This window comes from Symphalangus syndactylus, chromosome 6 (assembly GCF_028878055.3).
Source record: "Symphalangus syndactylus isolate Jambi chromosome 6, NHGRI_mSymSyn1-v2.1_pri, whole genome shotgun sequence".
In the NCBI taxonomy this organism is placed as follows: Eukaryota; Metazoa; Chordata; class Mammalia; order Primates; family Hylobatidae; genus Symphalangus; species Symphalangus syndactylus.
Window position 1 is genome coordinate 142,086,609 of NC_072428.2, and position 13,644 is coordinate 142,100,252.

Genomic DNA, 13,644 nt, shown 5'->3' on the forward strand with positions numbered 1-13,644 from the left:
CACCCCTGAGAAATCCTGGCAAAACAGTACTCAAGAAAGTATTATAGGCCGGGTGCAGTGGCTCACGCCTGTAATCCCAGCACTTTGGGAGGCCAAGGTGGGCGGATCACCTGAGATTGGGAGTTCGAGACCAGTCTGACCACCATGGAGAAACCCTGCCTCTACTAAAAATACTAAATTAGCCAGGCGTGGTGGCAGATGCCTGTAATCCCAGCTACTGGGGAGGCTGATACAGAAGAATCGCTTGAGTCCAAGGCAGAGGTTGCGGTAAGCTGAGATCGCGCCATTGCACTCTAGCCTGGGCAACAAGAGCAAAACTCCATCTCAAAAAAAAAAACAGAAAAAAGTATTATAATTTTATCGACGGGACTTTTTTGGGCGAAGATGATATTACTCCTCTTAGTTACCCAAAAGGATTAGGCAATCTGCACCAGACTTTCCACTGTTACTTAGAAAATCAAATTTATTTTCAAAGGAGAAAAACCGTCCACCACTGAGAATATCCAAAGCAATGTTTTACATCAAAGCAGAGTATACTGAATTATAAAGGCGGTGAAAGAACCTCCCAGAAATAGGAAATGGATTTAAATTTACAAGTAATGGATAATGTTAACAATTCACAAGCTGAGTGAATTGTTAATATTACTATTAACAATTGTAATTGTGGTTCACACCCATAATCCCAGCACTTTGGGAGGCAGAGGCAGGTGGATCACCTGAGGTCAGGAGTTCGAGACCAGCCTGGCTGACATGGTGAAACCCCATCTCTATGAAAAATACAAAAAATTAGCCAGGCGTGGTGGTGGGCACCTGTAATCCTAGCTACTCGGGAGCCTGAGGCAGGAGAATCACTTGAACCCAGAAGATGGAGGTTGCAGCGAGCCAAGATCACACCACTGCACTCTAGCCTAGGAGACAGAACGAGACTCCAACTCAAAAAAAAAAAAGAAACATAGGCAGAAAATACACTGGTCCCCCCTTATCTGCAGTTTCATTTTCTGTGGTTTCAGTTATAGCCAACCACAGTTCAGAACTAATAAACAGAAACTTCTAGAAATAAATACACAAGTTTTCAATTGCGTGTCATTCTGAGTCGCATAATAAAATATCATACCATCCTGTTCTGTCCCACATGGGACATGAATCATCCTTTTGTCCAGCATATCCATGCTGTATATACTAGCTGTTCATCACTGTATGGGAAAAAACATAGTGTATATAGGGTTCACTACTATCTGTGGTTTCAGCGTCCACTGGGGTCTTGGAACATATCCTCCATGGATAAGAAAAGAGGTACTCCAAAAATGTGACATAGGCCTATTATAGAAAATTAAAATTAATGATGTCCAGATTCAAGGAAAGAGTCAATAGAAGCAAGGTATCGTCAACCTGCAGTTTCAGAAGTGAAAGAAGTTTAAGTGTCCAGAGTAAAGGGAACCCAAGTAAATTCTGCTTGACATGACAGTTTAATCCTCTTAGGGAAGACTAATACCTCAGGGATCAGAGCTTGGTGATGGTAGCCATTATGACAAACTGTTTCTCTTAATTCTCTAAGCAACCTTTCTGAGGCAAAATTTCCTAACTAGAAAAGAATACACAGTGGACTAACAATTTTAATCTATTTGACAGTTTCACTAATATTGTGAGTCAATAGATTTGATATTTGGATTGTAAATCAGCATCTGCTAAGTTCTATTATCGTAACAATAGCTATCTAATAATAGTTATTTGAGCTTACTGTGGTATCAGCAGTACATTCTTTATATTATATCCTTTAATTGTTACATCAACCCTATTTGTTACTATTCTATTTTTCACATGAGAAAACTAGTAAATGCCAGGGCCAGGATTTAATCAAGATCTCTGTGATTCTCAAAGCCTGGAATTTTTCCACTATGCTATACAACCTCAGTATCACTGAGACTAATCAAATATGAGTACAAGGACTAAACTGAGTTTTTGGACCTATTAAACTGAAAATCAGGCCAGGTGCAGTGGTTCACACCTGTCATCCAAGTACTTTGAGAGGCTGAGGCAGAAGGAGTACTTGAGGCCAAGAGTTCGAGACTAGCCTGGGCAACATAGTGAGATCCCACCTCTACAGAAAAATAAAAGTTAAAAATTAAAAAACAGGAGGAAAGCCATCTGAGGTCCTGTCTGGGCAATTATCTGACTTCTTTCAACCATTCCTTTAGTTGAAACTTGAACGCTAACAAGGTGTCCTAAACGTCTTCAGCAGCAGCAGCATTGCTGGAGCAAGCATGTAGTCTGCAAAAGAGATAATACTCAATTATACAGACATTTAATGGTAAGCATTTTACAGAGTCTCACTCTGTCGCCCAGGCTGGAGTGCAGAGGCACAATCTCGGCTCACTGCAAGCCCCTGGGTTCAAGCGATTCTCCTGCCTCAGCCTCCTGAGTAGCTAGGATTACAGGCGCCCACCACCAAACCCAGCTATTTTTTCTATTTTTAGTAGAGACGGAGTTTCACCGTGTTGGCCAGGCTGGTCTCAAACTCCTGACCTCAGGTGATCTGCCTGCCCCGACCTCCCAAAGTGCTGGGATTAGAGGCATGAGCCACCATGCCCAGCCACTTACCAGTGAACATTTCATGCAATTCAAGTATGTTCCAGGAACTGAGGTAAGTGCTAGGGATATAAAGATGTAGCCAACACAGCTGCTGTTTTCAACGAAACTGATGGGGAGGCCAGGCATCGTGGCTCATGCCTGTAATCCCAGCACTTTGGGAGGCCGAGGTGAAAGGATGCTTGGGCCAAGGCTAGCAACATAGTGTGACCTATTTAAACTAAAGAGTCAAAAGGCTGTAAAAAAAAAAAAAAAAAAAAAAAGTACAATAAAGTTAGGCAGGTGCCGTAACAGAAATACACATGGGGCATTGTGAGGACATAAAAGAGAGTTGGCCAATTCTAATCTGCGTGAGAGTGACTTTTAATTTTGAGTGAGAGATTTTAGTACCTAGTTCTTTCAGGTAAATATAAATTGTGTACTGATAGAGAAATGCCTTTTTTCCTTCTACCTGGAATATCTTTACCCTATTTCCTCCAGCTAAATTCCCTACTGAATGAATGAAAATTCTGGGCATTCTTCAAGGCTCCTTCCCTCCATGAAGCTATTACTGTCCTTAAGAACACATTGCCAGCCACTCTCCCTCATCTGGATATAAACATTTAAAAGGAAAAAGATCAGTATTGGCTTTGTTATCAATTCCAAAATGCAATGCTTTATGCTTGACAGAAACTTAATAGCTGCCTATTAAACTACAGGCAAACAAGGCATGCACAGGCAGAACTGGGAGAAGAATGGGGAGTGTAAAGAACCTCTAACTATTTAGATGTTCAGGTTTGGATAATTGATGCAAACCTCTATTACACAGAAGTCCGTGAGTACACATCCTTATGACTATCATCAAGGTACTAACAAAACATTGCCCTGTTTTAGGGCAATCAGTATATCGCCTATTTAGTAGAATACATATTATATATATATTTTTTGAGACCAAGTCTCACTCTGTCACCCAGGCTGGAGTGCAGTGGCGTGATCTCAGCTCACTGCAACCTCTGTCTTCCTAGGTTCAAGTGATTATCCTGCCTCAGCCTCCTGAGTCGCTGGGATTACAGGTGTGTGCCACCATGCCCAGTAACTTTTGTATTTTTAGTAGAGACAGGCTTTTGCCACGTTGGTCAGGCTGGTCTCGAACTGCTGAACTCAGGTGATCCGCCCGCCTCAGCCTCCCAAAGTGCTGGGATTACAGGCGTGAGCCACCACGCCTGGCCCATACAGATGTTTTTAAACATCATTTAGAAAAGCTTACACTAGTCTGGGCGTAATGGCTCATGCCAGTAATTCCAGCACTTTGGGTGGCCAAGGCAGGCGGATCACCTGAGGTCAGGAGTTCGAGACCAGCCTGGAAAACATGGCGAAACCCCCTCTCTAATAAAAATACAAAAAATTAGCTGGGCGTAGTGGCAGGTGCCTGTAATCCCAGCTATTCAGGAAGCTGAGGCAGGAGAATCACTTGAACCTAGGAGGTGGAGGTTGCAGTGAGCCGAGATCATGCCATTGCACTCCAGCCTGGGTGACAAGAGCAAAACTCCACCTCAAAAAAAAAAAAAAGAAAGAAAAAAGCCTACACTAAAGCAGGGAGTGCTTAAATTAATCAGAAATGAATGACGTGTATAACACAAACATGGATATAAGACCTGATATAGTTTGTCTATTTGTCCCCACCCAAATCTCATGTTGAATCGTAATCCCCACTGTTGGAGGTAGGGCCTGACGGTGGGAGGTGTTTGGATCATGGGGGCAGATCCTTCACGAATGGGTTGGGCCCATCCCCTTGGTGATAAGTGAGCTCATGACAAGAGACCTAGTCACTTAAAAGAGTGTCACACCTCCCTCTCCCTCCACCATTCTCTCCTCTTGCTCCTGCTTTCACCATGTGACGCCCTGCTCTTGTGCCTTCCACTATGATTGGAGGCTTCCTGGGGCCTCCCCAGTAGATGCCACTATGCTTCCTGTACAGCCTACAGAACCAGAAGCCAATTAAACCTCTTTTGAAATAAATTATCCAGACTCAGGTATTCCTTTATAGGAACGCAAGAACGGCCTAATACAAGACCATTTGGATAAAGGTTTATCTCCTCACCCCTTTTGTGATTATCTGCTTGGAAATGGACCCCACTGGCAAGGTTTCAAACCAGTTTAAGCAGTGGAAAAGGCTACCTAAAGAAGCAAACATGCTAAACCAAATATTCCCAACCTTGCTCTATAAGAGGCCTGGATTTCCACCTGTAAGTTGAATAGTTTTTTATCCTTTGTCTTTTTTACCCCTGAATACAAAACAGTGAATACAATTCTTTTTTTTTTTTTTTTCTTGAGACGGAGTCTCGCTCTGTTGCCCAGGCTGGAGTACAGTGGCAGGATCTTGGCTCTTTGCAATCTCCGCCTCCCAGGTTCAAGCGATTCTCCTGCCTTAGCCTCCCGAGTAGCTGGCATTACAGGCGTGAGCCACCACACCCAGCTAATTTTTGTATTTTTAGTAGAGATGGGGTTTCGCCATTTTGGCCAGGCTGATCTTGAACTCCTGACCTCAGGTGATCCGCCTACTTCAGCCTCCCAAAGTGCTGGGATTACAGGCGTAAGCCACTGCGCCCAACTGAATACAAGTCTTAATAGTTGTACTACTGATATGTAGAGGAAATTCACTTCAAGCGAAAATGTGTGTGTAACTTGGTAGCACGGGGAAAGCAGAGAACAGCTGGAATGAGTAGGAGGCAGAGGAGAGCTGCTGCGATGTGAGGATGTGTGGGATCAGTGTAAAGCTTGGCCCTTAACACCACATTTCCTAGAATCAGAGGACTAATTCTGTCACATGTGAAATCACACTTCTCTGCCACTTTGAAAATTCAGTTGTCCTTCAAGGCATGGTACTGGCTCTTCAATAAAGCATTTGTCTAAATTTTACAGAAAAGACAACTATTACTCAAATACCATTGTTTCTAAGTATATTCCCTGAAGCGCTGCTACTTTTATAATTACTTTTTGAAAAGCGATCATCCTATAAGAGAAAAGGGAAAATAGAAGAATACATAAAAGGTCAAGCAAAAATTATCTATACGTGACTAAGCAGCATCAATTTCTAACAATTTGTAAGCACTAACATTTTTTAAAAGTTTTTTTCATGGACAGTTTATCATGATTGTAGTACTAAATTTTAAACTTAAGAAGTTTCCCAAATTGTTAATTCCATTAAATGAATCCTTTAGAAAATTTTATCAGACTGTGCTTCAAAACTTCATTTAGACATAAAAATAATCTTTATGCAAGATCATAGCAAGAGGCAGGAAAGCACAAAATCAAAACTGCAGGAGCTTTCTGATGGTGAAACACTCATTACCCCAATTGTATGGGAAGGATTCCGCTGGAAAAATACTTCTGGTATTTTCTCCCATCTTTTCCTTCTCTCTTCCTCCAGGAAAGAGAGATTTTTCTATGGGTAATTTTAAGAGCAGAAACTAGACATGCATGAATCTGCCCCTTCCTCAGACAGCTTGCCTGCAGGAAGCCTGCATTTTCCTGTGTTCCTTCAGGCCCTAAGTTTGACTGAGGCAGGCCCTTAAGAGTCCTGAGGGAAGGAGATGTTTTACAGAGATACATGATCAACTGTGAGGTCCAGTTTGAGGAGGACATAGAAACGAGTGCTGCACTGGCAACTGGTTGTTGATAACCTTGACGAGAGGTTTCAATGAACAGGGTGGAGAGGGAAGCCAGAACACAGTGAGCTAAGGTGGCTGTGAGAGGAGGAAGTGGAGGCAGAGAGCACAGACAACTCATCACTGTGATGAAGGGTGCCGAACTGGGGTGGGGGGGTGGCAGAGAGGGAGGTTTTTCGTTTGTCTTGTTTTCATTGTTTTAGGTTGGGATCCTGACGGAAAAGACTGGGAGAAAAAATGCAAAAGACAGAGAAAAATGACTGAAGCGGTAAGGACGGCAGGTGTGATGTCCTTGAGGAGGTGGCATGGGATGGAGGGAATCTATCTCACAAGTGCAGAAGTTGCCCTTTTCTAGGAGCAAAAATTATGACTCTATTATTTATTTACTTTTACCTTTTTTTGGCCCAAAAAGAGAAAAAATTATTACTCTATTTTAGGAAGAGGAAATTCTGAAAAAGAAATCAGTATATGCAATTTTCAGAAGGATAAAATAATGATTTTTTTTTAGGAGAAACCCTATTAACTGAAAAATCATGGCATTTGAGTAAATATAAAATGAACACTTGGCTGGGTGCGGTGGCTCACGCCTGTCTGTAATGCCAGCACTTTGGGAGGCCAAGTCAGGAGGATGACCTGAGGTTGGGAGTTCGGGACCAGCCTGGCTAACAGCGTGGTGGCACACGCCCGTAGTCCCAGCTACTCGGGAGGCTAAGGCAGGAGAATGGCTTGATCTCAGGAGGTGAAGGTTGCATTGAGCCGAGATAGCGCCGCTGCACTCCAGCCTGGACGACAAGAGCGAGACTCCATCTCAAAAAAAAAAAAAAAAAAAGAATAAACAGGGTAAAGGAGTCAGGGCTGACAGGAGGAGGGCTGCTCTACACGGATGAGCAGGAAAAGCTTCTCCTGTTTGCCGACATCTGAGCGGAAACCGGAAGCACCTGAGGAAGTGAGCCATGTGAATTTCTGAGGGAAGTGCAATCGAGGCAGAATGACCAGGAAGTGCAAACAGCTCTGACATGGAACCACGTTTGGCATATTCAAGGGACAATGTCTGAAGACGACTGGGGGGACAGGAGATGGGAACAAAAGGGCAGGAGATTGAGACAGAGGGTATGGGTGGGGCTACAGGGCAACGCGTACCCGTGTAGGAGAGGATAAGGACTCCGGATTTTACTGTAAATGATATGGGAGACTCTCGGAAGCTTTCGTCAGTAGAGTCTACTTATGTTTAAAATGAATCACTCTGGATATTATGTAGAAAATAGCCTGGGGTAAGTGTGGAAAGGTTGGAAGCAGAGACCAATTAGGTTACTGCAATAAAAGGAGGTGCTGGCGACAGCAGCAGGAATGATGGTTGCGGTAAAGACAGTGGGGAGTGGTCAATTTCACAAAGTATGTTGAATGTACAGGAGACAGAATTTGCTTATGAATCAAGTGGACTGACAGGAGATATGTGTGAACAAGCAGAGTCAAGGAGGACTCCAGGGTATTTGGCTTATGCACCAGATAGGATAAAGCGGCCATTTAACAAGATAGGGAAGATCTGAAAAGCAGCAGGCTGGGGGTGAGTGCACGTGTGTGGTGGTCAATCAAGACTTCAGTTTGAAGCACATTAAGTTTTTGCCCCCAATTTTTAAATTTTGAAAAATTTGGCGGGGTGCAGTGGCTCACGCCTGTAATCCCAGCACTATGGGTGGGAGGCCAAGGTGGGTGGATCACAAGGTCAGGAGTTTGAGACCAGCCTGGCCAATATGGTGAAACCCCATCTCTACTAAAAATACAATAGCCAGCTATGGTGGCACACGCCTGTAATCCCAGCTACTAGGGAGACTGAGGCAGGAGAATCACTTGGACCCAGGAGGCAGAGGCTGCAGTGAGCCGAGATCATGCCCCTGCACTCCAGCCTGGGTGACAGAGTAAGACTGTCTCAAAAAAAATAAATAAATAAAAATTGAAAAATTTAAAACCTCCAGAGAAAGCGTAAGAATAGTACAGTGAACAACCAATACCTTCACCTAGATCCACCAATTGCTAACATTTTGCCAAATTTGAGGTAACTTTTTGTTGAACAACTTCCCCTCATATACTTTGATATGTATCTCCTAAGCAAAAAGATATTCCTAACAAAGAAGCAAAAACAAAATAAACTCAAAAAAGAGGTAAAAGGTATTCTGCAGTCACATTACGATCACAATCATAAATTTAACATTGATACATACAATACTACTCTCTTATACATATACTCTTTATTATATTTTCCCTGGAACTAGACGCAATTGAGGATAAATATGTTAAATCTGGGATGCCTATTAAACATATACATAGTGATGTCAAGATGATAGAACATGAGTCTGGAATTCCGGGATAAGGTTGGATGTTTTGTAGTGAGAAAGTGAATTACTAGAGAAATATAGTTAGACCGGGTGCCCATTTAAGATTGATGATTATAAATTTAAAATGGAGCCAGGCACAGTGGCTCACGCCTGTAATCCCAACACTTTGGGAGGCCAAGGCAGGTGAATCACTTGAGCCCAGGAGTTGAGACCAGCCTGGGAAACATGGCGAAACCCCATCACTACAAAAAATACAAAAATTAGCCAGGCATGGTGGTGTATCCCTTTAGTCCCAGCTACTTGGGAGGCTGAGGTGGGAGAATCACTTGAGCCCAGGAGGTCAAGGCTGCAGGGAGCTGTAATCGTGCCACTGCTGTCCAGCCTGGGTGACAGAGTGAGACCCTTTCTCAAAAACATGAAAATATATAAATTTAAAATAAAATCAAGTCAGCCTAGTTGTGATTTTCTCTAATAATATTCAGCTGAGTGGAAGTAGACAGTTGGTTTTCACCATGCATGGGTAAATAGGTTAGAGGTGTTAAGAGGCAAGTAATTTGATGGCAATAATAATGGAATAATTATAATGAAGGAACATGGATTCTATTCTGGGTAAAAGGGAAGCAAAGATAAAAGGTGATTATACAACACCAATTATTATTTTACAAGAAACAATAAATATTTGTCTTATGTAATATCTGCCTCTAGCAAAAAGACCACCCTGTAGCTTTTCTTTTTAAGAAAACCAACCTTTATTATCAGTAACTATTTACATTTACTATGCAGACACTGTGTTTAGTTCAAAGGATGCAGTTAAGTATATGAGCTGTGAGGGAGCTGAGAAATCAGTCCACCACCTTCATCTCACAAAAGTACAGCAAAGGTTAAATGACTCATCCAAAATCACAGTGCTTGCTCCTGGCAGAACCAAGGTTTCTGAACTTCCAGTCCAATATTCTCTAGATCTCAGCCTCCAAAATATGTCATTAGAAAATTCCTGGAAGAATGTACACATATTCACAGGGCTATCCTTGGGTAATGATAATGGGAGTGGAGACATTTCCTACTTTTCACTTCAGTGCTATTGGAATTTTCTGCCATGTACATGAACTGCTTTAATAATAAATATAATGGGGTTAGTTTTTTAAAGAAAAAAAAAACATGGTATGCTGTGCATAGCAACCAAAACTAGACAGACACTTCCAATTTTTTTTTTTTACCAATTATTTTTAAATTCAAGGCATATTAGCATTCTTGAAAAAATGCAAAGTACACCATTATTTAACAACTATATGCAAATGAAGCCATTTGGTGGATGATACCAAAATACTGCCCAAATCACTGAATCTTTTCTCACAATCTCAGTGAGATATAAAAGTAAAAATCCCATTGCTACTGTGCAAAGGGAAAAATGGATTGTTCTATTGTAAACTGTAGTCAAATGCTTGTCTTCTTTAAATCAAGGGCACATATGTTTTCCACTTTCCACCTTGCTTACCATAAACTTCATCCCTAGAATCTGCTAAAAATATATATATATTCTTTTTTTTGAGCAGAGTTTTGCTCTGTCACCCAGGCTGGAGTGCAGTGGCGTGATGTAGGCTCACTGAAACCCCCCGCCTCCTGGGTTCAAGCAATTCTCTTCCTTCACCCTCCCAGGTAGCTGGGATTACAGGCGCCCACCACCAAACTCAGCTAATTTTTTTTATTTTTATTAGAGACAGGATTTCTCTCTAACTCCTGACCTCAGGTGATCCGCCCACCTCAACTTCCCAAAGTGCTGGGATTACGGGCATGAGCCACCGCACCCAGCCTAAAAAAGTATTCTTGCAATTTTATTTTCTTGAAGACCCCCATATGAAATGTCTTTTCCCTGATACTCCCAAGAAAGGTTAACTATTTTATTAGGTTCTAATTCTAGTGAATTTTAAAGCAGGCCAGGTGCGATGGCTCATGCCTGTAATCCCAGCACTTTGGGAGGTCGAGGCAGGCGGATCACAAGGTCAGGAGTTCAAGACCAGCCTGGCCAACAGTGAAACCCGGTCTCTGCTAAAAAAATAAAAATAAAAAATAAATTAGCCGGGCATGGTGGCGTGCACCTGTAGTCCTAGCTACCCGGGAGACTGAGGCAGGAGAACTGCTGGAACCCGGGAGGCAGAGATTACAGTGAGCCGAGATCGCGCCACTGTACTCCAGCCTGGGCAACAGAGTGAGACTCTTGTCTCAAAAAAACAAACAAACAAACAAAAATTTACAGTAGTTTATTTCAGTTTCTTGGGTTAGCTTATGGCTTCAGATATATTCCTCAACACAATCCCTCCAAGTAAACTCAAAGTAGATGAATGTGCAAAGAAGCTAGAGTTCAAACAAATTTGGCAGTGGCCACATAGTTCCCAAGACAAAGGGAAAGAGACTGGCTTAACTGGTTTTGTTAATAAGAAAATAGAGCAGCGCCAATTGCCTAGCTTCCTATTCACCATTCCACCCCACTCTACTCCAGAGTAGTATGAGCTAGGCTTAAGACTGCCACACAGACAAGGTAGGCAAAGGATATGATGTTAAGTTCTTTGTTCCATGACTTAACTGTGCTAGCTAGACTCCCATTTTTTGGATACAAGGCTTGTTCTGATTGCAAAAATCATCGGACCTTAACCTGGGTATCAAATAATCATTTAAATATAAGGTTTTGGCTGGGCGCAGTGGCTCACACCTGTAATCCCAGCACTCTGGGAGGCTGAGGCAGGCAGATCACCTGAGGTCAGGAGTTCGAGACTAGCCTCGCCAACACGGCGAAACCCCATCTCTACTAAAAATAGAAAAGTTAGCTGGGTGTGGTGGCATGTGCCTGTAATCCCAGCTACTTGGGAGGCGGAGGCAGGAGAATTGCTTGAACCTGGGAGATGGAAGTTGCAGTGAGCTGAGATCGCACCAGTGCACTCCAGCCTGGGCAACAGAGCGAGACTTCATCTCAAAAAATATATATTTATATATAAAAAATGTTTACATGTATTATATACTTTCTATATAATATATACTATAAATATATTTTTAAATACATATTATATATAAATATATTTTTAAATATATATTATATATATAAATATATTTTTAAATATATATATCTATGGTTTTAACTGTAGCCGTTCTTATACTAAGCAGTGGTTCTACTCTTTAGCAACAGGGATTGTCAAACTATAGCCAGCAGGCTAAATCCAAAAAACAAAGCTTTATTGGAACTCTGCCATGTGCCTTTGTTTATCTATGACTGCCTTCCCATTAGAACAGCAGAATTGAGTGGTTGTGACAGAAACGGCATGGCCTGCAAAGCCTAAATATCTACCACATGGCCCTCCACAAAAATGTTTGCTGACTCTTTTGAGATTGCTTCCTCTCTCATCTGCATAGAAGATCCTTCATACCCTGCCCACTGCTCAGCGCTTACTTCCCACCCTATTGTCCCTCACTCCCTTTGTTCCAATTTTACAGAAATACTTGCAGTTATCTAAATAAGCCATGCTCTTGCTTAATTCAGAATCCATGTATTCCCGACTGTCTCCGCTCTGAATGTCATCCTCTCCTTGCCAAACCATTTCAAATGGTCCTTGAAACTTCAGTCATCTCCTCCTGCATCTTCCATGATGTCCGCCCCTCTAATGGACAACAAACTTCTGTGCAATACTGTAATTCTTACAGCAGCCTCCCTTACTAGTTCTTTAATGGCACAAGTTATGTCTTCTATTGCTTACTCCTATCCCTTAACCCGTAGTTGACACACAGTAAGTGCTGGACACTTGGTTCAATTCTTGAGGGGCATCCACCGGCTTGTGTGGCTCTGGAGCTACCTGGGCTGGAAACGAATACTGGGGAGTGGCGAGGGCCAGCTGCCCTAAACAGAGACACGTGGGCTACAGGGAGGTGAGGCAACCTCCGCAAACACCACCTGTTCCAGAAAAGCTCCAAATGCTCCAACGGGCGACCCCTCCCCTTTTCTAGCTTTTCTTGCATAGCTTGACATTTCCAACGGTAGTTAATTTGTGACGGGTTTTTAGACCATAACTCTTGGGAGGAGAGACCTTGTATATCGATCTGGGTAGGCAGCAAGTCTTCCAAAGAAAGACTTCCTCCACCTCCGCCCGGTCCTCCCACCTCGGAGGACTCCAGGCTGCCCAGGGGCGGACCCCTGGGACCCAGGTGAGAGGTGGCAGAGGGTGCCAGCATCGCCGGCGTCCAGGCCGAGAGCCGGGTCCCAGCCCGGCCAGGCCGCGCCGCCCCAAGCCTCCCAGCCCCCCGGGTTCCCTCGGCTCCCCTCGCCCACCGGCGGCCTTGTTCCCATCTCCCTCACTCCCAACCCGGCGGCTCTCACCTCGGTCCCAGACTCAGCCCTATGGAAGTCACTACACATCGCCCCGAAGGCTAGGCGCAGGAGAGACTCAACTTTCCCGCCACCAACGCCATTCACCAACGGCGCAGACTCTACAGCCAGTCAAACCCGCCCACCCGCGCGCGTGCGCATTGCGCCAGGCCGCGGCCGGGGAGGCGGGAGCATGCGCAATAGGGTGTGCGGGCCACCCCCCCCCCCGCCCCGCCCCCAGTTCCTGTGACGTCAGACTTCCGCGTCGCCCGCGGCGCTCTCCCGCGTCCCTTTGGAGATCGCGCCGGGGTGGCGAGGACAGCCGATTCTTTGCTTTTCTTGTCTGTTGTAAACTTTGGTTCGTTATTACTATTTTAGGTAAAACTGGTCTTATATACTTAATTTGTTTAACCATTAAAAACTGTACTGCACAAGCAGGCCCCTTTGTCCGTTCTCGAGTTAGAAGCCTCTGGCTGTGTGTGCGATTCATGGTTAATTCTGGAAAAAAAGAGAAAAGTATACTGTATTTAAAAGAATTTTTAAAATATACCGAACCTGTGGATTTATCAAGTTGCTTTTTGAGGTAGGCAGGAGTATCACTTGAGGTCGGGAGTTCGAGACCAGCCTGGCCAAAATGGTGAAACCCCGTCTACAGTAAAAATACAAAAATTAGCCGGGCGTGGTGGCGTATGCCTGTAATCCCAGCTACTCAGGGAGGCTGAGGCAGGAG

The 13,644-nt window shown here is 43.6% G+C and overlaps 1 protein-coding gene across 3 annotated transcripts in view; it reads right to left on the reverse strand.

Moving 5' to 3' along the window:
• Window positions 1-13,089, reverse strand: part of XRCC2 (X-ray repair cross complementing 2) — a 38,164-nt gene extending 25,075 nt beyond the window's left edge. For 2 of the 3 annotated variants that reach the window (XR_010121429.1, XM_063641756.1), the window contains exon 1: window positions 12,927-13,049. Coding sequence is in view for 2 of the 3 variants with exons in the window: in XM_063641756.1 (XP_063497826.1) it covers window positions 12,927-12,965 (39 nt within the window). In the remaining variant the exon portion in view is untranslated. Of the gene's footprint in view, window positions 1-12,926 lie in introns of all 3 variants that reach the window. The other variant, XM_055269760.2, reaches the window with a different exon arrangement.
• Window positions 13,090-13,644: the final 555 nt, after the last annotated feature.